Source organism: Gracilinanus agilis, chromosome 6, assembly GCF_016433145.1.
Source record: "Gracilinanus agilis isolate LMUSP501 chromosome 6, AgileGrace, whole genome shotgun sequence".
NCBI classification, from domain to species: domain Eukaryota; kingdom Metazoa; phylum Chordata; class Mammalia; order Didelphimorphia; family Didelphidae; genus Gracilinanus; species Gracilinanus agilis.
In genome coordinates this window covers 19,673,622-19,699,930 of record NC_058135.1, presented here as the reverse complement: position 1 = coordinate 19,699,930, position 26,309 = coordinate 19,673,622, and the positions used below count along the sequence as shown (strand labels likewise).

Here is a 26,309-nt window from a genome sequence, read left to right as displayed (position 1 = left end):
ATAGATAAACAGACTTGTACGAAAATATTTATAGCTGCGTTTTTTGTGGTGGCAACAAACTGGAAAAGGAGGGTATGTCCTTCAATTGGGGAATGGCTGAACAAACTGTGGTATATGCGGGTGATGGAATACTATTATGCTAAAAGGAATAACAAACTGGAGAAGTTCCAGGCAAACTGGAGAGACCTCCGGGAACTGATGCAGAGCGAAAGGAGCAGAGCCAGAAGAACATTGTACACAGAGACTGATATACTGTGGTAAAATCGAATGTAATGGGCTCCTGTACCAGCAACAATGCAATGACCCAGGACAGCTCTGAGGGATTTATGGTAAAGAAAACTACCCACATTCAGAGGAAGGACTGCAGGAGAGGAAACATATAAGAAAAGCAACTGCTTGAATGTATGGGTCGGGGTGGACATGATTGGGGATGTGGACTCAAAATTACCACACCAATGCAACCACCAACAATTTGGAAATAGGTCTTGATCAAGGACACATGACAAAACCAGTGAAAATGTGCATTGGCCATGGGTGGGGGGAGTGCGGGGGGTGAAGGGGAAAGTAGGAGCATGAATCATGTAACCATGTTAAAAATGATTATTAATAAATGTTTAAAAAAAAAACCTTTGGTGAATCATTGTATTGAAGATTAAGACAAGGGCTAAAGAGAGAAGGAATAATTTTCTTTTATTTCTTGAGGGAAGCGCAGACATCCACCTTGGGAGGAAGTACCTACCCAAGACTTCCTCCTACTATCAGTTTCACTGACAGGGAGGAGCCTTTCGACTCCTCCCTCGAGGAACTTTGGAAACTGAGGAAAGAAGCACTCCAGTCTGAGTTAAAACATTTCTGACTGGCCTAAACTCCTTTACATCATAGGGATACCTTCTCTGCTTGAAGGGTCCAACCTATTTCGCCAATATCCTCTGTCTCTAGCCTTTGTGAATAAACTTGTTTGAATTACCCTCTCCTATATACCCCATTTCCCTTATCTCCTATATACCTTCCCTTACCTTCATTCCTTTCCAATCACCTTATAATCACCTATATCCCCATTATCCTTCCTCACACCCAAATTGCCTCAAGACCCTCACAGATTACCTTACTACTTTTTTATAACAATCAATTTTGATGGTTACTACTTTATAATATAGCTTGAAATCTAGAAGCTCAATTTTCTCCTTTATTTCTGCCTTTATAGTCCTTCACATGAATTTTGTTATTATTTTTATAACTCTGAAAAATATATTTTTGGTAGTCTGATTAGTATAGCATTAAATCTGTAAGTTAACTTAAATAGTGTTCTCCTCTTTATTAAATTGTCACAGCCTAACCTCAGTTCAAACAATAAATTTCTCCAGCTTTTGAAATTTTTGTAGGAATGCTTCAAATATATTTCTTTTATTGAATGTCTTTTTTTTTCACTGATGATTAGGTTCTGGTTTGCAGGGCATGTCATTTTTGAATACTTCTTAGAGTCTTTTGATGAGGGGGGAGGAATTATATGAGACCTTCTGTGGTTTCTAGTAGGTACAAAATTATCCATTGTTATTTGAATTTTCTTTCCTTGATATTTGAAGGTCTTTTCCCTTCTACAGGCAATCATCTGTAGAAATAGATGTTTGCCATTGGGATTATTAAATTTAACAACTTTCTGCCTGGGAATTTGATTTTTAGGATTTGGGATCTCCCCTCCTACAAGTCATCTGTGGCAACTTTTGCTTGGTGCTTTGTACTCTGCATTCAGAAATCCTGGATAATTTTCTTATGTTACTTCCAGCATTGTGGTTTTCAGATTTACCATCTTTTCCTAGGAGCCTTATAATCCTTAAATTGTCTCTGCATATTTTAGATGAATGACTTTTGCTTGTATAGAGATCATGTCTTCTTTTTGACCTATTGTCTTTTGCTTCTCTTCTTCCAGATTGTCTTTCATTCCAAATCTGTAATTTTCTTTTTTTTTAAGAGATTCATTATGAGACTACACATGGATCTATCCAAGTATATTCAAGTATTTCTACTATGCTAGAGTTTAGGAATTTGCTTTCACTAACTTGGTCCCTACTTAAAGTAACTTCTTAAACTTGGGCCGAATTTCAATTTCCTTTCCTTCAGTTCCAGTGAGGCCTTTTTTACCTACACACTACCCAACTTTCATCTGTTCTTTCCTTCTCTGTTGAGGAAGAATCAGTAAATATCCTGATCCTTTTTTCTGTGCAAGTTAGTCTAGTTTTTCCTTAATAGGTTCCTCAAGACTTAGTTGACTCAAAAGACCCAAGTTTCAGTCAACTGAGTTTATTTCCTTATCACCTAAATAAAGGGTAGCCACAAGGGGGAATTGGTTGGTTAAAAAAGTCAGCTTAAGCAATTTTATTTGATTCAATCAACTCAAGATGTCCTCAGTACTATCCTTGTTTCGAATATCCTCCTTCTAAGGCCAAGTAAAATCCTTTCTTCTTTATTTGTTTGGTTTTTTAATCTCTAAATGACAAGTGTCTCATTTTGTTTCAATATTGAACCTAAACTGTTATCAAGTCCAGACTGAGACATCTGTCTAAGCTGAATTTTTACATGCTGCTTTTTGCAGATTTGGGGAGGAAGCAGATGTTTATTCTATACAGTTTTTATAGCATTGAGGTACCCTAATATAAGGACCAATCCAGACTCCTTGAGGACAGAAACTGCCCTTTGCTTCTTTTTATACCCCTAGTGCTCAGGTCAGTAGATGCTTAATAAGTGTTTATTAGAATGATAAACTAAACCTTAGTCCCCTGACTAAGCCAATCAAATCTGAGAGTCAATTTCTATTCTTTTTAAGTAATTTTCTCTGGAGTGTGGTGGAGGGTTGGTGGTAGACAGGATGGCTTGTACCTACAAAGAATTTTGAGACTTCGAGTTTTACCTTCATCTTGTCAGACAAGAAAATATCTGATTAATGAGAATGTGGCAAGATTAAGAAGAGAGCATACAAAAAAGAAAAGGAAGAACATACTGAAAGGATCCCTATTTAGCAGAAGCCAAGTGGAACAAGGGTGGCAACCTCTAGCAGTTCCCTTACTGGAGGGCAAGGTGTATTTTTGCCTTTGTGAGAAATTTCCTGTGATAATTCCTTCCAGGACTTGGATTGTGAAAGGGCCCATCTTCCTGGACATTCCAAAGACAAATCTAAAACAGAACTCATTTTATTGTCCCCAACCCAATCTGCTTTAGGATTTTCCCATTTCAGTCAGTGAAATTCTTCTAGCCACCTAAGTTCTTAACTTTGCAGTTAATTTTGATATTTCTTTCTCCCTTATCCCCTGTATTCAATTAGTTTCCAAGTGTTGTCAATTCAATCTCCACAGAAGGAGCCCTTATTTCATGCATAGTTTAACCTCTTCCAAAGGTCCTCTAGTTTTGAAAAGTAATAACATGTCCATTGTTAGAAGCAAATTTCTCTCTCTCCAGTATCACCTTTTTTAACACCATCTCTCAGTGACCTGGAGGTCAAATATCACTGAATAAATTCAGGTATAGACAAGCCTCAGAAGAAGAAGTTAAAGAACCAAGGAATCAACGAGACAGGAAACTGATTATGCAGGCACTGCCCTGCTGGGTAGCCCAGGCAAATTAAGAAACTATGATTGGTTCCTGCCATGTGAGAGTTAGTGGGTAGAGAAAAGAGTTTATAAACTGAGACCCAGAAGGGAGTCAAGGTCTTTGGCTTGCTCATGGAGGAGCAGAGAGGACCTTTGCTGGGCTGTAGCTATAGGTCCATTATAGGGGCCAATAGATTAGAAAGCTATGTATGTCTCTACCTCTCTCCTACTTTTCCCTCTACTACTACTACTACTACTACTACTACTACTACTACTACTACTACTTCTTTTGATTTAATAGTTATTAAGTTACAGTCTCATAATTTTAAATATTACACCATCTCTATTCCATTGTCTCATCTGTAGATTGACAGTCTGGAGTTCTCCTCTTAAGGCTGTTTGCGGAATGAATGAATGAATACCAAAGGATTTGTTATGTGCTTACTATGTGCAAAGTACTGTTTGTTCTAAGTACTTGGGATGTAAATAGAAAAAAAAAAGAGATCATCTCTGCTCTTTGGCTCACCTTTTAATTGGAAACAAAACACACTTAAGATATTTCACTGGAAGTCAGATGAAAAGGTCTTGTGATCTATTAGTGTGAGGTAGCAAAGTACATGATAATACATCTTTAATGTCATTTCCATTGATAAAATCATATCCATTTCTGATCTTGAACCATTTGGCAGTGCCACAGCCCAAGTTTTCACTCTGATAGTGAGAACTTTATTTTCTGGGTCCTTAAAAGCTAAAAAGGAGGAAGGCATGTCAGAGCCTGCAGAATGCAAAACCTATCCTCTTGACAGGTTTTATTTACAACAGTGTTGTTTCCCAAGTTGATGGCTTTAGGAGATAGGGTATCTTAATAAGAGTCTGAAAGAACCTCAGGATCCAAAATTGTCGTGGTGGCTTGCCTTACCTGGCATATACTGCTTCCCATGTCTGCCAAAAGAGGCAGTTAGGAGGAACAGTTGGTAGAATACTTGGTCTGGAATTAAGAAGACCTGAGTTCAAATCCAGCCACAGATACTAGTTGTGCAAACCTGAACAAATTGCTTAACCTCTCTCTGCCTTGATTTTCTTTCAGTAAATAATAGGTACTCAATAAATGCTTCCTTCTTATCTTCCTTCCTTCTTCCTGCCTTCCTTCTCCCTCAGAATGCATTGCTCCTTCAACCAGATTGGCTTGCCTGCTCTGTGAATGGCAACTGGTTGGCAATAAAAGGTAGAACTTCTCAGAGCACTAGTAAAGAAGAGGTCTCCTTCCTAGCGGCCTAAAGTTGGTTTCTCTTTACTAAATTTCTCATCATTGAGACCTAAACATAATATGATGAAATTTACTTTTCCCTATTTGCATCAACACTCTTCTATGAGATATGCTTCACAGGGTTAGTTACCCTTCAGGATTGCTTACAAACTCATTAGAAACATAGTCATCAAAACATAAGTTAACCAGGAATTTCATCTTTGATGAGAACTGCTGGAAAAACTGGAAGGCAGTCTAGAAGAAATTAGGCTTAAAACATCATCTTACATCATATTCCAAAACAAAATAAAAATGGATACATGATATGAATGTTAAAGATTGTACCATAAACAAATTTGACAGGAAACCAATCATATACCTTTCAAAGCAATGGGTATGGGATGAATAGAGACAATTACAAAGAATAAAAGAGATAATTTCGATCACATGAATTGAAAGACTTTTGTGCAAACAAAACTAATACATCTAGGTTAAAGAATGAGAACTCTCAAATTGGGGGGGGGCGGATCTTTGTAACTACTATGTCTGATAAGAGTTTGATATCTAAGATACACAAATGGTAAACAGAAATACGTGTCCAGAAGCCAAAAGAGGAATAATTGAATGTTATAAACAATTCTTACAAGACCTGAAAATATTAATGGCCATGTGAAAAATGTTCAAAATCACTATTAATAAATAACCACAAATCAAAATGATTCTGAAGTTTTACCTTACACTTGCCAAACTGGAAAAGATGACAAAAAATAGTGGTAAATATTGGACAGGTGGTAAAAAGACAGACACACTAATGCAATGTTAGTGGAGCTATGAAGTGGTATAACCATTCTGGAAAACAACTTTGAATTATGCAAATGAAATAACTAATATGGCCATATTCGTTGACCCAGAAAGTTTGTGCTAAGCATATATCATATGGAAACTACTGACAAAAAGAAAGGCTTCAATACCAAATACGTAAAAATATCAATAGCACTTTTTGTGGGTAGCAAGGAACTGAAAACAGCATAGATGCTCATCAATTAGAGAATGGCTAAAGAAGTTGTGGAACATGAATGTAATGGAATATCATGCTGTAGGAAATAATATATGTAGGGCAGTTAGGTGGCTCAGAGGATAAAGAGCCAGGCCTGGAGACAGGAAGCCCTCAGTTCAAATTTGACCTCAGATACTTCCTAGCTGTGTGACCCTGGGCCAGTCATGTAACCCCTGTTGTATAGCCTTGCCATTCTTCTGCCTTGGAACTAATAATACTCAGTATCAATTCTAACCAGAAGTTAAAAAAATAACATATGATGACCACAGAGAAATATGGAAAGATATACATAATGAAGAGTAAAGTGTACAGAGCTAAGAAAGCAATATGCACGATTACAATTTTAATGGAAAGAACAACCACCACAAAACAATTGTAAAAGAGTGCTGCTCAATGGCAAAAAAACAATCTAAGTCTCAAAAAAAAAATAGAAATGAGAAGATACTTCTTTTTTTCTTGATTTGATTCTATATTTCCTTTTTTTCCTTTGTAGAGATTTGGGATCCATGGTATGGAACATTGCCTATAATATCAACATTTTTAGATGTATTGATTGGTTTTGCTAAATTGTTATCATCTCCTTTCTTTTTTGAAAAAAAAATCTTCTGTTTAAGATAGCTGCTCTGAGAAGGGATTAGGAGGAGGAGCACAGGGGAAATCTAGACAATGGAAAAACTAAATATATTAATTCAAAAAATGTAAAAGGTCATTAGTATGCCATGTAATCAGCAAGAGAGCAGAGGATCACTTTCTCTAAACTTTTGTCAACCCTCTAAAACTTCCATAAGAAATTAAGCATCAATTGGAGTCTACTTATAGCAGAATCAGACAAACTCTCCAACAACAAAATCCTTTATGATTTGATTCTGGAGAAATTAAAAACTTGAGTACTCATTCAGCATCTCAACTGTAAGGGAAATTGATAACTGTAGGGGAAACTGAAAAGTTGGATGATAGACTATCCAAATTCCTTTACTCTGTAACTGTTGCTCAAGCAATCTGATTGTTTGAACTGAAGAGAGAGTTGTATAATTCTGGTAAAATACTCCTTGGAGGCAGATTACAAAAATACATCTTATTATGTTGAGGTTTAAAAGAAAGAAAGGATAGTAATAAGGGGTTTCAAAATTAGGGTTCCCTAAACTCTACCGAGGTACTAAGCTGTTTCCCACTTCCCTCTAAGCCTCACAGCCTTTCTTCTTGCCTTGAGTAAATTCAAAACCTTTCCTATCCTCTTTATTCTATCTTAAATTCCCAACTATCTGTCCTAACCTATTTCTAAATATCTTTATCGATTAACTTATATGTAGCCTCCAAGGTGGGTCCTGGTGGGCCAAAAGTGGCTTCTGGCCCAACTTGGGCCAAAAGTTGTCTCCACATGGTCAGATTCACCAAGACCAGGAAAGAAAGATCTTTGCTTCTTTCTCAGTTGGTAATATCTCTCCAATCATAGTCACATAGTCACTAAATGCTAATATTGGTATTCCCAAATTGGCACAGGGAATGCCAAGAGCTTCAGAGGAACACCTCCTCCTTCGCCAAGCTCCAGTGGGTCAGAGCACTCAGTAAAGACAGTTGGCTCAAAAAAAACAAAACAAAACACTTTGGTATTCCACAGAATTCTGCCTTATAACCTCCCCACTGCTTGCAAATTCTAAGGCAAGAGGCACCTTTCCAGAACTTAACTTTTTGGGGAAAAAAAAAAAAAATCTTAACCTAACACTTCCTAAACATTCTCTATGTACCTATAGCAGGAGCACAAGCAAACTTGGGAATTTGTGAGTGGCCACACATGTATAGCCGTGGTGGTGTATTTTCTTTCTTTCTTTCTTTTTTTTTTAAACCCTTGTACTTTCGTTGTATTGTCTCATAGGTGGAAGATTGGTAAGGGTGGGCAATGGGGGTCAAGTGACCTGCCCAGAGTCACACAGCTGGGAAGTGGCTGAGGCCGGGTTTGAACCTAGGACCTCCGGTCTCTAGGCCTGACTCTCACTCTACTGAGCTACCCAGCTGCCCCGTGGTGGTGTATTTTAACAAAGGTTTTATTGTATCTGCTGGTATAGTCAGTTTTTCTTTCTTTCTTTCTTTTTTTGGTCAATATGATTTTTTGGTAATCATTATATTTCTACTACTGAAAAATCCTATTCCTGGAATAAAACCAAGTTTACCAAAATGAACAATTTTAGGTAAAGCTTACCTGTTGGCTAATATTTTATTTACTATTTTTCATCATTCACTAGTGATATTAGTCTATAGTTATCTGTTTCTTTTTTCTTATTCTCTCATATTGATATGAGGTCCATATGTGATTTATAGAAATAATTATGCATATATTTAAAAAAACCTTACATAGAATAGAGATTGGCTTTTTCTGCCAATATTTCATTGAATTTACTTGTCAATATGACTAGTACTATTAAATTTTTCCATATTGCTTTATAAATGGTCTATTCAACATCTCTTTCTCAGATTCTGTTGTTTAGGTTTTCTTTTTCCTATTTTATTCATTTTAAGCATTTCATATTTTTGTAAATGTTTATCTACTTTTAATGTTTTGCTAGCATACAGTATAAGTTTCAAATAATTTAAATCTTTTTGTCTGTTTTCTCCTTTTCATTTTTCATTTTAATTTTGGTCATTTGGTTTTCCCTTCTATTTTGATATCAAGTTATTAACAATTTGTCACTATTATTTCTATCTTTAAAACCCATTTGTTTGCTTTATTTAGTAATTTAATTTTTAAATCAATTCTATTTCTTTTTTATTTAATTTTTCAAATGTCATCTTTTTTACTTGGTTTGAGTTTATCAATCTGATTTTAATTTTCAACTACATGTCTAGATAATTTTTCTCCCTGTTATTTCATTAATATGACTATAATACCCACTTGGGCAGTATCTCAAAAGATAACCCAATTCTGCGTGCTGCCTATAAGAAAGAAGAACTAACTCCTAATGGGGGAGGGGGGCGGAATGTTGAACTTAATGCTGCATACATACATCAGAAGAGGCTTGCTGGATTGATCCCAGACAAACTGTGGGAGAGACACAGGAAGAAAAGATCTCCATGGAGGCAGTGAAGCAAAACAAAACAGACCAACCTTTGGAATGGCAGAGACTCTTGGAAAACCTGTCCTACCAAGATCTTGAACTTGCTTGAAATTCTCAAGATGGCTAAGAATGGACCTCTTCTGGGTGAGATAATTTCCTTTTGACTTGAATCTTATCTCACTCTCAGTTGAAGAACTCATTCCCTCTGTTGTATTGTTTAGTACATTTTTATTTCTGCAATTTTCCCATTGCTGTTTGTTATTTTTCTTAGATAAAGGTGTTTATTTTCTCTTTATTATTTATAATCCCTATTTGTTGGAAAGGGATGGAGTTGATGAGGAGCTTATCCTTCCTCTTTAGAGTGATGAGGGATAGTGTTCCTTTTGTTCTGAATTTCACAATTGCAGATATAGAGATATTGGAGGTGTGATGGGTAAATGTAACTCTAGCCCAATACTCTTTTTAGAAATAGATGAAATAGGGAACAAATATCTAGCAAAAATCACAGTCTCTTTTAGAGAGGGGTAAGCCAGATTCCAGAGATATCTATCAACACCTCAGTCAAGGTAGCCACGTATTAGACCACATATAGATCTATTTTATATAAATATTTAGTGATATAAATTAGCCTGAATGTTATTTTAACTGTATCTTATTCCTTTTTGGTATTGTATTGTTATCATCATAATCACTGTAATGTAATTTTGTGTCCATGGTTTTTCTTTGATCCCCTTATTATTTAGCAAATCTTTTTAGTTTTCAGTTTCAAATTTGGTTTTCTGTCTCTCAAAATAAATAATGGTTTCTCAATTTTATTGGTATTTTAAAATTTGGGGGTTTTAACAGCTCTATGGCATTTTTACTTTTCAGTTTGTTTTATCTCTGCTTTTATTTTCCAAATATTTACTTTTGTACTTGTTTGTTGCTCAGAATCTCATTTTTTCCCAGTTTATCTTTCTATTACATTTGTTTAAATCCAAAAGACATGTTGTAATACTCTAAATTTTTTTGTAATTCATTTGGCAATTTTTCTAAGTATACCTTGGGTCCTATATCATTTGGTACACACACACACACACACACACACACACTCATTTACTATTGAAATTGTTTTATTTCTGTTGTCTTTTAGCATAATGTAGTTTCCTGACTGTTGCTCTTGGCTGTATCCACTTTTTATTCCTATTTTGTCTGAGATCATAATTGCTATTCCTATCTTTTTGATTCAGCTGAAGCATAATAAATTTCATTCCCCTCTTAAATTCAATTTTATTTTTTAATTAACAATTTTTCTCACCCCTCTCACACCATTAAAAAATTCCTTATAACAAATATGTGTAGTTAATCAAAACAAATTCTCTCCTTGGCCATATCATATTCACACATATATGTATATACTTATATATACATGTATATGTGTGTGTGTCTCATTCTGCATCTTATCTCCATCTCCTCCATATAATTATGTATATAGCATATTTCATCATCAGCATTCTTCTGGAATCATAAATGGTCATTGCATTGAACAGTTTTTACAGCTTTCAGAGTTGTTTGTTTTTACAGAGTTGTTATATATAAATTGTTCTCCTAATAAAGAACTGGAGGAATTCCTTGTGAACTGGAAAGACCTCCAGGAATTGATGCATAGCAAAAGGAGCAGAACCAGGAGAACATTATACACAGAGATGGATACACTGAGGTACAATAGAATGTAATGGACTTCTGTACTAGCAGCAATGCAATGATCCAGGACAATTCTGAGGGACTTATAAGAAAGATGCTATCCACATCCAGAGAAAGACCTGTTGTAAATAGTAAATTTGTTTATTAACTACTTTCAACACAGGGAAGGGAAGGAAGGCCAGGGAAGGGATTCCCTAATCTAATTCCTCTAATTCTCCTCCTTCTAGTCTATGGATTTCTCATGAAATCCTCTTCTTGTCTTCCTGCTCTGTCTTGAACTCCAAACCCCTATCTAGCTTCTTGATCTACCTCCAAATGTTGATGGTGGACAAATTTATATGGTTCATCAAGAATGGATAGGGTGAGGTAAATGACAAAGTCGCCCTAGTGGGCCCAAATATGGCCATGGCCTCACTTCCAGACAGAGAGGTCACTGGGCTCTTTTTGGCTTCTTCTTAGCTAGGATGAATTTGGGGGAATAAGAACTCTCTTATGCCACTGGATCACAGGAACTCAGTTGATGGAAACAGTTGAAATCAGAGTGGACAGGATCTCTCTTTCAAAGATACAGTGGTTGGGTGGATGATTCACAGGAACAAGACAAATGGCTTCCCCAAAGAAAGTCAGGTAACCAATGGCAGGAAGTACTCTCCAAACTCTTGAAGAGACAGGAACACTCCCCACAACTGCCTCTGTGAGTCTCCTTTTATATGTTCCTCACACTCTGTGGAATCTCTCCTGTTTAGTTACATGTGTGAGTCAACCCTTATGCAAAGCCATGCAAAAGATACTACCTGTCTTCTCTCTCTTTCACTGTGGAGTAGAAACCCAAAAGAAAAACATATGATTGATCAGATGGTTCAGTGGGTATATGAATGGGGATGCTGACTTTAAATGATCACTCTATTGCAAATATGAATAATATGGAAATAGGTTTTGAACAATGATACATGTAAAACCCAGTGGAATTGTGCATTGGCTATGGGGAGGGAAGGCAGGGAAAAAAACATAAATTGTGTAACCATGGAAAAATAGTCTAATTTAATTAAATAAATGCATTTTAAAATAATAGAATAAATTTTTCTCCTAGATCTGTTCACTTCACTCTGTAAGAGTTCCTGTATAGCTTTATATATATCTTCAAAATAGTCTGTTTACTTGTTTCTTATAGCTTCTTGTATCCTATTACATTCACATACGACAAAATTGATGGGCATTTCTAGTATTTTGCAACTGCAAAAACAACTACCATAAATATTTTTGTACACATAGAATTTTTTCTCTTCTTTGTTCTCTTTGGCATGTAATTCTAGTAGTAGTATAGCTGGGTCAAGAAGAATGCATCTTTTTAGTAACTCTTTGTTTATAACTCCAAAATGATTTGCAGTATTATTCCCATTTGCAGGCCCACCAATATTATATCAATGTGTTTATTTTCCCACTGCCCCATCAACATTTGTCTTTCTCTTTTTTTGTCATCTTTTCCAACATGATTTATGTGGTATGGAACCTCAGAATTAATTATTAGTGATTCGAAGCATTTTTTCGTATGGCTATAAATAACAAATTTCCTTTTGTTGTTGTTGTTGTTGTTTTTTGGTTTTTTTGTTTGTTTGTTTTAAATCTTTAACTTCTGTGTATTGGATCATAGGTGGAAGAGTGGTAAGGATAGGCAATGGGGGTCAAGTGACTTGCCCAGGGTCACACAGCTGGATAGTGTCTGAGGCCAGATTTGAACCTAGGACCTCCCATCTCTAAGCCTGGCTCTCAATCCACTGAGGTACCCAGCTGCCCCCAAATTTCCTTTTTTTTTAGAATTATCAATTCATTTCCTCACATCACTTGTCAAGTGAGCAATAGCTTTTATTCTTATAAATTTGAATTAGTTCCGAATATATTTTGGAAATGAGACTTCTATTAGAGAAAATTCCTGTAAAGTTCATTTCCATTTGTGTTCCTTTTAATCTTTAGTTATATTGGAACTGTTTAACAAAAACTTTTAAATTTCATGTAATCAAAATTATTCATTTTCTTTCCTGTAGTCCCCTTCTATTTCTTGATTACTCAAGAACTTTTATCCATAGATCTGATTGGAAATTTTTTCTATGGTTCTCTGTTTTGTTTATATGTGACCTTATGTTAAAGTTAAAACTCGTGTACCAATTTGGAGTTTATCTTGGCATAAGGTGTGAAATTTTAGTCCAAATCTAATTTCTTCCATTCTGCTCTCCAATTTCCCAAACAACTTTTTATCAAATAGTGAGTTCTTATCCCAGTATCTGGAATCTTTTTGTTCTCTGAATGTGAAGATACTAATTTGGTTTCCTTCTATTTGTTGTTTTTTAATTAATCTCTTTCATTGTTTTCTTTTTCTAATCAGCACCAAATTTACTCAAGAATTATTGCTATTAATATTAATATAGTTTGAGGGTGGTTCCTGTTAGATTTCCTTTATTCCTATTTTTAAAATTTCCCTCTGTGAGATTATTGGTATCTCTCTCTCTCTGTCTCTGCCTCTCCGTGTGTGTGTGTGTGTGTGTGTGTGTGTGTGTGTGTGTGTCTTGGTGGGTAGATTCCTGAGTATTTTTCACAATCTTTAGTTATTTCAAATAAAATTTCTCTTTCTATCTCTTCCTGCTGTGCTTTACTATCTAGAATATTTGCTGATAATTTGTGTGGCTTTTTTATATTTTGCAATTTTTGCTGAAGTTGTTCAATGTTTCAATTAATGTTTTGATTGATTCTTTAGGATTCACCAGTATGGGTCCCTTCCCTTTTCTCTTCTATAGTTCTTCCTTTCAATAAAAAAGTGGCTCTTTTTCTAAAGATCTCCACTTTCTTGCTCAGCACCTTCCCCAATTCCCTCATTTGTTCTTTCTCGATTCTTCCTAGCAGTATCATTTGTGTCCAAGTCAGACTTCTCTAACTGGACTATATGCTCTCAGAGGCCCAAGAAGGCTTAGAGATCTTTAGATCCTCCATAGTTTAAGCTATGGTAGGTACTGTTGGGAGAGAAAGATCTACAGTTCTAAGTCTGAGATACAAGTCAGTAAAAAATGAATACTTTAAATTAATTTAATTTTAATTTTAATAAAGCTTTAATCTCATGGCATGGAAAAGACTATAAGGCAAGTGGCTCTCAATATGAGCTTCTCCCCACCAGTATAATATGACAGAACATCACATCAACTCCTATCTCATATGTCAAATCACAACATAAGACAATGTAACATCACATCATAACATAATACAACATAATGTATGTATTCAAAAATATCACACACACACATGAAACAGGGAGCAATCATTCAAACCACAGAATTTTCCTCAGCATAGGGTTACGACGTCCCTTCAACAATCGAGTATACAGAGCTGGTACCGATACAGTTTCATGGTATCTTACAGCCTTGCTGATCAAACCATGGTGAGGATCAGAACATGATGTGGAAAGGCCTTGCCAAAGAGACTGGGAGGGAAGGAAGCAAACACCAAGGGCCACAGGGAACATCACTTGCTCAATTTACCCCAACATGGAAGCTAATTCTAAAATAGAGTTCCTTTTGGGAGGAGAGGAAAGATGCAAGGCCCCTCTTTCTTTGCCTCCACAATCCTGAATAAATATTTGTTGAATTAGTAAAGGGAAAAAAAAGGAGCATCAATGGAATGAAATTTATCATTTGATTTTCTCTGTCCTTGAAGTTTCTGGCTTAGTCATTTTGCCTAATTCCCTTTTTGAGTGAGATAATTAAATGAATTCAGAATATGCGCGGGGCAGAATTAGATGACTATTAATTCTGTGTGATGCTTAGCAATCAGCAGGCATTTCCTAGGTCTGAGGTTATTCTCTCTATGAAGCACAATACTCCCTTTTTCTGCTGCCACAGTGACACATAACTTCTTCTGTTACTCTTTTTTTTTTAAACCCTTACCTTCCTTCTTAGAATCAATACTGTGTATTGGTTCCAAGGCAGAAGAGCAGTAAGGGCTAGGCAGTGGGGGTTAAGTGACTTGCCCAAGGTCACACAGCTGGGAAGTATTTGAGGTCAAATTTGAACCCAGGACCTCCCATCTCTAGGCCTGGCTCTCTATCCAATGAACTACCCAGCTGCCCCTCCTCTGTTACTCTTCAGGCAGAAAGGAACATTAACAATTGGGAGAATCAGAGAAGGCACTTAAAAGCTGAGCTTGGAAGAGAGTTAGGGACTCTGAGATTTGGCAGTGAGGAGGGAGAGTCTTCCACATAACGGGGACAGCCTGTGCAAAAATGTGAGAAGGAATATTGATATGGCAACAGAAAGTAGGCCAATTTGACAAGAATGTAGAGTTCAGGATGAGAGGAGAAGGGCTACCAAGCAATCAGCCTAAAAAAAAAGAAATTGGTTTAGTCACGTGCATTTCCCTTTCATTGAGGGGGTTGGGACCAAGTCTGACCACGCATCAGTTCCCCGTTTAATTCAATAAATGGCACCGACTGACCAGGAATAATAGACACAACAAAGCAGAAGGTCTGGGCTGGATATTTTCCCCCCTGAAAGTAGGGCCCGTTTTATGCCATCTTTTCTTCTCATCCTACAAACACTATATACTTTGTCTTTGTAGCTCCTTAAGCAGGTTCTGAAAGTCCTCGATCCACATAAGTGCTTGGAGGATGAATGGGCTTATTGTCAAGAAGGCGTAGAACTCAAGAGAAAGCCCTGGGTTGGAATGGAGAAACCCTCTGAGTGCTTACCACTGGAAAGGTGAGTGTTGTTCTAATTACCCTTAGGGATACTTGTAATCACAGGGCAGCGCATCTTGTGGGTTCACTGCCATAAAGTAATTTTAGAACATTAGAAGCTAGGAAATGCTTCTAAAGGAGGCGTTTCTTAATGAAACCCCTTCCTATTGAAGGGGAGAAAGTACTACCCAGGCCAACGGGGTGGCCACTTCCCTTATTAGTGGGATGGATGCATGATTTTGAAGAATGGAAAGGACTGGGCCAAAGGACTCCCAACTAGGTGACTGAAAATGGAATAATTCCTTCAGGCTGGTTAATTGGGGTCATACTCGAGTATTCCGGAGGCCTGTGAGTTCATTAACCTCACAACTCCATCATTCCTTTCCTTGTTTTTCCTCACGTGTGGTTGTGGGTAAACAAAATCTTCTAATGGCAATATTTTACATTCAGAATGAATGCTTTGGAGATTCCCAATCATCAGCAAGACTGGAAGATTTGTCTGCTTCTGGGTTTAATTGTAAACCAGTTACTTTAAAGCAAAGCCTTTTACTTTGGAATCTGGATTTGTGTGTGGGGAGGGGGGTTAACATTGTGATAATTATTTCATTATGATTGTTTTCCTTTATAATCATATACATTTTGTTCTGCATTTAAAAGCATTATTCTGAGGAATCTGTGACAGACAAAAAAATGGTTAAAACTACTGGTTTTAAGAATGCATAATTGGGGGAAGCTATGTGGCTCAATGGATAGAGATCTGGAGATGAGGTTCTGGGTTCAAATCTGGCCTCAGACCCTTCCTAGCTGAGTGACTCTAGGCAAATGACTTAACTCCCATATAGTAATCCTTACTGCTCTTTTGCCCAAGACCCAATACACGGTATTGATTCTAAGTCAAAAGGTAAGGTTTTTTAAAAAATGCCATATTATTATGTGTACACACAGTTTTACATAGGATCTGTCATTATCTATCATGATCGATATTATACATCATTGTGTATAACATTATATGTAATCATTTATAATATATATCATTGTAATCATAGTATACATTATAATATAATAATAATGTTATTACTATTGTTACACTTTTCATCAGCAAGCCAAAGGGGTACCTAATACCAAAGAAAAATTAAGAACCCCCAGTTTTAAGAATACATTATTATTGTGTGCATAAATTATAATCATACTAATATGCATGATATATACCGCAATATGTAATATACATGATTGTATATAATGTTACATATCATCATATATAAGAGTATATTTTATTATGCATAACAGCAGTATTATTGTTGTTATACTTTTCGCCAGAGTGCCAAAGGGAAGCATAATACCAAAGAAAGGTTAATAACCACTGGTAGAATTAGAATTGTATGTTTTATATATATATATATATATATATATATATATAATATTATATATCATGATATGTAATCTATAGATTGTTGTATATATCACATGTCTTGATATAACAATATACAGCGGTACCTTGACATATGAGTTTCCTTAGTTCCATGGCCAAGCTTATAACTCAAGTTGCTCCTGTGTTAAATCAAATCTCCCCATTTAAATTCATAAAAATGCAATTAATTCATTCTGACCCCCCCAAAAAACACACACATTTTTTGTTTTATATGCTTTTAAATATGAAAATGTACTTTATAAATGGCAAATAGATATAGCTATAGATAATATGAAAGAATATAAAGAAACAAACTTGCTTACGAAATGTTATTTACCTTCTCGGTATGACAAAGTTGCTGGTGGAGAAGGTTTTCATGTTGTGGGCTATCACTTAACACAACTTCCTCTCTACACATGCGATGCTACTTTTAAATGCAAAATTGACCTCACGCATTACTTACTACATGTAACTTTATTGCTAAACTTAATTGCTATTTTTTAACTTTATTTTCTTCATCGAACACATACATCATTTTCTTCATTGAATTTTGGCCGTTTTGCCACACTTTCCTCGATTTCTCTTAGAGGCAGTTTCAATAAGAACCTTTCCATGGAAGTTTGCTTCTTCCTCCCTTTCAGAACGTTTCGATAAATGTGTGAAATAAGTGTCGTCACAGTTCCAACGTACAATCTGCTGCAACTTTTTCTGGCTGTGTCTTTTCAAGAAACTGTTTCATTCCCCCCCCCCCCCCAAGTCCTTAATCTCACTTGTACTGATTACATCATCCACCTCAGGCTCCTCCCGTGGGAATTTGTGATTCAAATATCCACTCCTGACTCAAAGCAAAAAACCCCAGTGGTGACTACTCCTATCTCAAATTGTTCATGGCTTAAGGTGCTCGTGTGTCGAGGTACCATTGTATGCAATATATTGTTGTATGTAATGAACATTATTGAATATATTACATATCATGCTATACAATGGTATGTTATTATGTGTAATAACATTATTATTGTTGTTATATTTTTCGCCAGAGTGCCAAAGGGTTGCCTAACATCAAAGAGAGGTTAAGAAACCCCAGGTTTTAAGAATGTGTCATTATCATAGTTTACATTGGCATCATCCCAAATTATTGCTAGTAATAATAATATTATTGAATAAAATTGGAGAATTCGTGGCCTTGTGAGTCCCCTGGACTTTAGATGTCCTTTTCTGTCCAACACCGAGGGTTCACAAGGCAGCAGGCTTTTCTATAACTAAATGACTTTGTTGTAATCTTATCTTCTTTAGCCCCAAGCCAGTCCCAGAGAAGAGCCCATACAGATCTTTCCGTGGGGAAGAAAAGGCAGAAGAGGTAGACATGGGCTATTTGCCAGTGCTAGAAGACCATATACATCGGGCAGCTAAAGAATTCTGTGAATGGGTTTCCAGTTTTGTAAGTCAACGACCACTCGTGAATTTTCATCTTTAGGGTCAACTTGAAAAGCGAACTTTATCACTTTGGGGACAAAATCTAAGGGAAATCATCAGATTTTGAATATAACTGTTCCCCAGCACCAAATAATTTTCTCATAACAAAATTCACATAATTCAAAATTTGTATTTCTAGAATTCTTTGAAAATGGTAAGGTACAGTCTTCAGAGAAATCACCGTGAGATGAGGAGTGCAAGTATAATAGTGCTTTGCAAAGAACTTTACAAATATTTATCTCATTTTATGCTTACCACAGCCTTATACCATAGAAAAAGGTGCTATTACAATCCCAATTTTATAGTTGAGGAAACCGAGTCACATTTAAATCACTTGCCCGGGGTCACGCAGCTAGAAAATGCCTGAAGCAGGATTTGAACTCAAATTTGAACTCAATTTTAAGGCCAGGGCTCTCTCCACTGTACCCCCAAGCTGCCTCCATTTTTAAAATAAGGAAAATGAGGCTCAGCTAAGTAACTGGACCAGGGTTGCACAAGATTAAAATGATAGACCTGGGATATGGATGCAAATCTTTTTTAGACCAAGACCTGTGTCTTTTCAACTATATTATGCTGACTCTTGTAATTAACACTAATTACACTCTCTCATCATTTAATTTACAGTCAGAGAGCACCTAATAAACCATGTTCATAGATATTTCTAGGTATATAAAAAGTAGGGCAGCTAGGTGGCGCGATTGTGCAGAGCATCAAACCTGGAGTCAGGGAGCCTTATTTTCCTGAGTCCAAATCTGGATTCAGACACCCTGGGCAAGTCACTTAACCCTGGTTATCTCAAGTTCCTCATCTCTAAAATGACCTGGAAAAGGAAATGGAAAACCAGTCCAACGTCATTGTCATGAAAACCCCAAAGGGGACACAAAGAATGGGACATAACTGAACTGACTTCACCACAATCTAAAAATAACTCTCCAAATTCATATGCCAGAACGGAAGCTCTGGATTTACTGGAGCAATGTTCATATTTGAAAGGCTTCTCAATTATCACCTTTTTTTCATGAGTCCCTACCCAGAATTTCCCCTTGAAATATCAAAACCTGTTTCATGTCTTTGCAAAAAAGGAAAGGTCTCATGCTAGCACCCACAAAAAGTTGAATAAAGGAGAGGCTTTCTTTAATCTGACTTTTTTTTTAAGGCACAGAAGATTCATGCCTAAACCCATAAACAGTGGAAGTAAGTGTCATTTTGGAAGGAGCTATCCAGTGGAGTGCCCCCAAGGATCTGTGCCTGATATTGGGCCACTTAAAATTTTAAATGACAACTTAGGCATAGATGGCAAAATCATCAAATTTGCAGATGACACAAAGGTGGGAAGGAAAGCCAGAGTGCTAGATGATGGAGTCAAGATCCAAAGATTAGGAATATTAACAGGAAGGAATGTGAAATCTTACACTTGGGTTCAGATCATCATCTTCCCAAGAACAAGATGGGAAAGCAATAGAAGCATAGTAGTTTGTCCAAAATAACTATCTGGGGGTTTTAAATGGTTTGGAAACTCAACATGAGGCAATAATGTGATAGGAAAGCCAAGAAAGCTAGTGGAATCAGAAAGCAGAAAGAGAGCATGCTGTCCAAGAGTGGAGAGGTGACAGTTCTACTCTACTCTACTCAGGTCAGGCCACATTAAGAATATTGTTCTTAGAGCCAGCTAGGGGGCTCAGTGGAGAAGAGCCAGGTTGAGATGGGAGGTCCTGTGTTCAAATTTAGCCACAGATACTTCTTAACTTCAGTTACATTGCCTTCAATTTTTAGTGTTGATTCTAAGACAAAAGGTAAGGGTTTCAAAAAAATATTGTTCTTAGATCTATATGCCACATTTTAGGAAGGAAAGCAATCAGAAGAGGGTGGCCAAGGATAATCAGGTTGATATCAGGGACTTTGATCTCTGGCTCCTGCATAGGATTGTCTTAGTAATCCTATGTTCCAAAAATGCAAACTCTTATTCACTGAACCAATCATTGAATGATAGGATCTTAGACCTTCTAAAGTGCCAGGAGTTGGTGCCTCTCTGACATAGAATGACCATGACTCAGACTCCTTGGCAAATTAGTTGCCCTCCCACTGCTCCAGACCATTTTCTAATACTATAAGTTGCAGGGAAATTATTCATAGAGGAAATCACAGGTTCAGTTCTTGTTTTGTTGGCAGACCCAGCCCTTGTTTTGTTGGGGAGTTATAGGGAGGGGGTATTTGTTTGTTAGTTTTATTATTTTTTTAAATTAAATTAATTTTTAAAATTTTTATCTCCATATTATTCATTCTTCTCCATAAAACCAAACATATGTCCAAATAAAAAAGTGAAAAATTGTATGCTTCCATCTGCAATTCCTACTCCAACAGTTCTTTCTCTGGAGGTAGATTCATTTTCATAAGTCTCTCAGAATTGTCCTGGATTATTATATTGCTATTAGTAGCAGAGTCTTTCACATTTGATTGTTCCACAATATTGCTATTACTGTGTATAATGTTCTCTTCATTCTGCTTCTCTGCTTCAGTCTGGTGCATGGAGATGGGGAAGAGAGCAACTCCGCCAGAGTCCCTCTGCCTTTCTAGTAATGAACTGGGGGGGGGGGGGGAAGGGGAGAATGGGGAAGGATGGTGCATGTGCCCACAAAGAGCACTCTGTGTGCCATCTTTGGCACCCATGCCATAGGTTCGCCATCACTGGCCTAGCCTTTACTGCTTTTCTGCCTTGGAACCAATACCCTGTATTGATTCTAAGACAGAAGGTAAGGGTTGATTTTTTTTGTTTTTTGTTTTAATTTGTACTCCATCGGGGTGGGGGAAACCAAGATGGCAGAGAAAGTACAGGGACCATCTGATTTCTACCAAATTACTCTCCCAAAAAAACTATGATATGAGGCCTTGGAATGAATTCTGGAGCAGCATAACCCACAAAAAGGTGAGGTGAAGTCAATTTTTAGCCCAAAACAACTTAAAAGACCAGCCCAAGGAAATATGAAATATCTCATTAGAAAAACAACTGACATAGAAAATAAATCCAGAAGAGATAATAGAAGAATTATTAGATTACCTGAAAGTCATGATTAAAAAAGAGCTTAGACATTATATATTCTAGAACCAGAGGGGAAAAATAGAAATTGAAAGAATCTACTGATCATCTCCTGAAAGAGATCCCACAAGCATAACTCCCAGGAATGTTATAGCCAAATTCCAGAACTCTCAGGTCAACAAAAAAAATATTTCAAGCAGCCAAAAAGAATCATTTCACATATCATGGAGTTATAGTCACAACAACACATGATTTAGCAGCTCCTGCACTCAAGGATCAGAGAGCCTGAAAAATGATATTTCAGAGGGCAAAAGAGCTAGGACTTCAACCAAAAATCACTTATCTGACAAAACTGAGCATAATCCTTCAAGGGGAAAGTGGGTATTCGATTAATTAGAATACTTTCAAACATTTCTGATGAAAAGACCATAGCTGAATGGAAAATTTGACTTTCAGTTACAAGACTTGAGAAGCATAAAAAGGTAAACAGGAAAAAGAAATCAAAAGATTCAATAAAGTTAAACTATAAATATCCATACATGGAGAGATGATTCTTGTAATTCCAAAGAACTTTATCATTATTAGGGCAGTTAGAAAGAGTATACATAGTGAGAGGGCAAGAGTGTGAGTTGAATATGATGGGATGAACAGTAAAATTAAAGCATGAGAAAGAAATACACTGGAAGAAGGGGTAAGGGAAAAATAGAATGGGGTAAATTATCTCACATAAAGAGGCATGAAAGAGCTTTTACATTGAAGGGGAAGATGGAAGCGGGATGGGGGAAGCATATGAACCTTACTCTCATTAGAACTGCCTCAGTGAGGGAAGAACATAAAAAATCAAATCAATACATAAAGAAAACTATCTTAGCCTACAGTAAAATAGAAGAAGAATGGGAAGTGGAGCTGATAGAAAAGAGGGCAAATTTGAGAAGGTGGTAGTCAGAAACTAAACAGGAATAAAGAAGATGGAGAGTAACACACAGTAATCATAATAATGCAAATTTTTTTACCAGTCTCTAATAAAGACTTTATTTCTAAAATGCTTAGAGAAATGAGTCAAATATATTAGAATACAAGTCATTTCACAACTTATAAATGATTAAAGGATATGAACAGGCAGTTCTCAAAATAATTAAAGCTCACTACTGGCATGCAAAAAGAATGCTCTAAAAAACTATTAATTAGAGAAATGCTCATTAAAACAACTCTGGGTTACCACCCTACACCTATCAGATTGGTTACTATGACAGAAAAGGAAAATAACAAATCTTGGAGGGAATGTGTAAAACTTGAGACAGTCATACACTGTTGGGGGAGTTACGAAATGATTCTGTCATTCTGGAGAGCAATTTGGGCCTGTGTCCAAAGAGCTATAAAGCACTACATACCCTTTGACCCAGAAATACTATTACTAGCTTTATATCCCAAAGAGAAAAAAAAAAACAAAACAAAACAAAACAAAAAGGAGAAGGATCTATATATCCAAAAATATTTAAAGTAACTCTTTTTCTAGGGGCAAAGAATTAGAAAGTAAGGGGACACTCATCAATTGGGGAATGGCTGAGTAAGTTATAGCATATGGAATAGAATACAATTGTGTTGTAAGAAATGACAAGTAGGAGGAGCTCAGAAAAACTTGGAAAGATTTACATGAACTGAAGCAAAGTGAAATAAGCAGAATGAAGAGAACATTTACACAGTGACAGGAATATTGTGCAATTAACAACTGTCAATAACAGCTATTTTCAGCAATACAATGATCCAAAACTATCCCAAAGGACTCATCATAAAAAGTACTATCTATCTGCTTTGAGAGAAAAAAGAACTTGATAAGGTCTGAATCCAGACCAAAAAAGCCTTTTTTTTTTCATTTTCTTAATTTTATTTCTATTCTAGTTTCCTTCCACAAAGAAGTTAATATGGAAAAAAATGTTTAAATCTATTTGAGATTGTTTTACCATCTCAGTGGGGGTAGGAGGCAGGGAGGGAAATAATTTAAGACTTGATATTCTTTGAAGAATGTTGGAAACAGTTTTTAAATGTAATTGGTGAAAAATAAAAGAAAATTTAGAAAAGAGGGGAAAAAATAAATACTTCTAGGATTAAATTTAAACTCTTCAGTTGATTATTTAAAACCTTATGTACCTAGTTTCTAATCTGCCTTTCTAAGACTTCACACATTTCTGGGTCCAGCAAAATGACCTTCCTATGGTTTCTCTGACACAACACTTCATCTCCCATGACTTTGGACTATCTCTCCATGCCTAGAAGGTACTTCCTCCTCTTTTCCTATCTTCCTCAGTTCTTTCAGCTCAGTTCAGATGAAATATAAGACTTTCTTGGTCTTTCTTGATCTTCCTGACCTCTGGTGCTCCATTCCCAGCCACATTCCATTGTTTTGTGTTTATTTCCATTATTCCATTGTATTTATTTCTTATATTGTGTATTTATTTTGCATATATGGATACATGTTGTCTTCCTAATTAGAATGTAAGCTCTCTGAGGGAGAAACTCTTGTTTTTTTAGCCAACATTTATACAGCACTTTAAGGATTGCAAAACATTTTACATATCTCATTTGATCCTCACAACACCCACTTTACAGATGAGGAAACTGAGTCAGTCAGAGGTTGAATGACTTGCCCAGGGTTATACTGCTCATAAATATAAGAGTAAGGATTTGAACTCAGCTCTTCCTGACCGAGGCTTTCACTACTCTACCTAACTGCCTGGAACATGGCAGATGCTCAATAAATGCTTGTCTCAAATGAAACTTTTCTCTGAATAAGTTCCACTTCCTCTCCAAAATATCCCAGACCACTGTAATGTCCCCCTAAAAAAAAGCAGAAAAATTATTTGCTTTTTCATTGCTTAACAGTAATGCTTGTAATGTGATCTTGATAAACTAGGGAGAAAATGATTCCATAGATGTGGCCACAGTCCTAAAACTGTTTGAAACGAGTTATGACTATCCAAGGGGCTACAACATCCTCCATTTGATGAAAATGAACCAGATGCCATTGGACCTAAGGCAGGGTGTGGGACTAACAAGGCTGCAGGAGATGCAATGTGCTGTAGAGGAGTTGGACTATGAAAGGAAAATGAAGAGGACAAAGGTAACTTGTTTTTTTCTCCTCCAGAGGAAATAAAGAAAACCAAGTATTGGAGGCAACAATCTGGCAAATCTTTGAGGCTTTTCTGAATTCTTGAGCTTTGACCAGTTATCTATTCTTCACGTTTTAATTCTTGGCTTTCATTGGGGGCCTTATTGAGCAGTAATTAGCAAATTTATAAATTCTTAATGGCACTTTATCTTTTTCTTACTATCTACTTATCTTTTCTAGTTCCTTACATATACCAGTCACTTAGTATATGTGCACTGAATTGAAACATATACATATATATGAATTTTTATTGTGCTTCTTTTGAAAATGTCATTTCCTTTGAATATATTTAATTGGAAATGTCTTTTGATGTTATATGTATCCATTTCTTTATATTTTGCATATCAAATTTTTATCAGTGATATTTGATGCAAAGATTCCGCTCCCCCCTCATAAGACAATTTCTTTTCTGGAGCATGTAACAATTCTATTTTTGTAAAATCTTCTACATTTTATGTAATTGAAATAGTCTATTTTGTCTTTTATGATCTCCTCTGTCATTTGTTGCTTAAGATTCTCTTCATAGCAGAGGTATAAAAGTTAATGCCTGTTCTTTTCCAGTTTTTTAATGATGAAGCATGTGTCCATTTGCAGTTTATTGTGGTATACAGCGTAAGATGATAGTCTATATATATAATTTATTCTTTGCAATTTTCTCAGAAGTTCTTGTCCTTGCTCTAGAAATTGGGTTGTTTAGGAGGTTCAGGGTGTAGTTGGGAACCTGCTAGTAAGATGAGAAATGACCTCTCCTCTCTCACAGACCCCCTTCTTACTGGGAGACAAATGGGAGTTCCTGAGAAAAATGAGGAACCCCAGAAGGTTGTGCCTGGGTAAAGGGGTTGAAGGTGTGTTGATCCCTCCCCAATTGAATGTTGGTCCCAGTCAGGGTACACAGAAACATCCCCCTGACTACCAGCTGAGGGTCAGGCTTAAAATGGAGATTCAGCCTGCCTCCCTTCACTAACCCTTACACTCTGCCTCCCACCAATAGATATCACACAGATCTGACTTGATGAAACTTGAGGGTTTATTCAGGACCTGAATAGCAAAGGGAATGAGAATGGGGTTCACAGGAAGGAGGGTGTGGGATAATTCCCTAATCCCAAATCCTTCACTACGCCAGGTACCCACCAAGATTCAGACCCCAAGATCTGATCTGGTGTTCCCTGAACAGAGCTTCACTTTCCTGTGCCCACTATTTATATTTTCTAAAGCTGTGGTTGCTATTAGACACAGAGGGATACTGCTGGGCAATGCTCAAGGCAAATGGGGTCTGGGGATCAGCTCCCCAAAGGAAGTCCAGACACCCCTCAACTCCCAACTCTGTTGAAGCTGTTACTGGTATTCAGTGAATCTCAGGAACCACGATGTAACCAGAGAAAATGTAGGTCTTCTTTGTACATTAGGGAAAAACCTCCAAAGTTCACTTCTGAGGGTCACAGAGCCAATTTTCAACCACCTCCCACACTGGCTTCCCCCCAAAAGCTCCTCCTCCTGGCTGTTCAAATCCCAGAAGTCCTTGCTCTCCTCCAACGGTCACTAGGTCAGCTTCCTCAACATTCTTAACTGCCAATATTTCAAAATGCCAGGGCTTGCATTGCATTCTTACATCTTGATTCGCTCTATATCTCAGGCCCCAAAGCCCATTGATATAGGCCTCTCTCTTTATGGGTAGAGATCAGTGTCCTCTGTCTGTGTGAGGGGTGGGGAAGAGTTGGTGAGCGTGGAAGAGAACTCTAGGCTTTTCCAGTCTCGAAGTTTCTTTGAGCTCTTCAGTTTCTTTGGGTCTGGGGCTCTTTTGACTTTCAGTGTCAAGAAAGAAGGTGGATGATGACTATCCCACTTCAGGTTGCTGAAGGAGAAATAAGACTCTAGAAATAAAAACTATAATTTC

General features: G+C 36.7%; 1 protein-coding gene across 1 annotated transcript in view; it reads left to right on the top strand.

Annotated features, from left to right (window-relative positions):
• LOC123251842 (protein FAM47E-like) overlaps positions 1–26,309 on the top strand; it is a 106,628-nt gene that overhangs the window by 42,358 nt on the left and 37,961 nt on the right. The window contains exons 3-5 of the mRNA XM_044681167.1: positions 15,217–15,356; positions 18,036–18,180; positions 24,161–24,367. Coding sequence (XP_044537102.1) covers positions 15,217–15,356; positions 18,036–18,180; positions 24,161–24,367 — 492 coding nt within the window. The remainder of the gene's footprint in view (positions 1–15,216; positions 15,357–18,035; positions 18,181–24,160; positions 24,368–26,309) is intronic.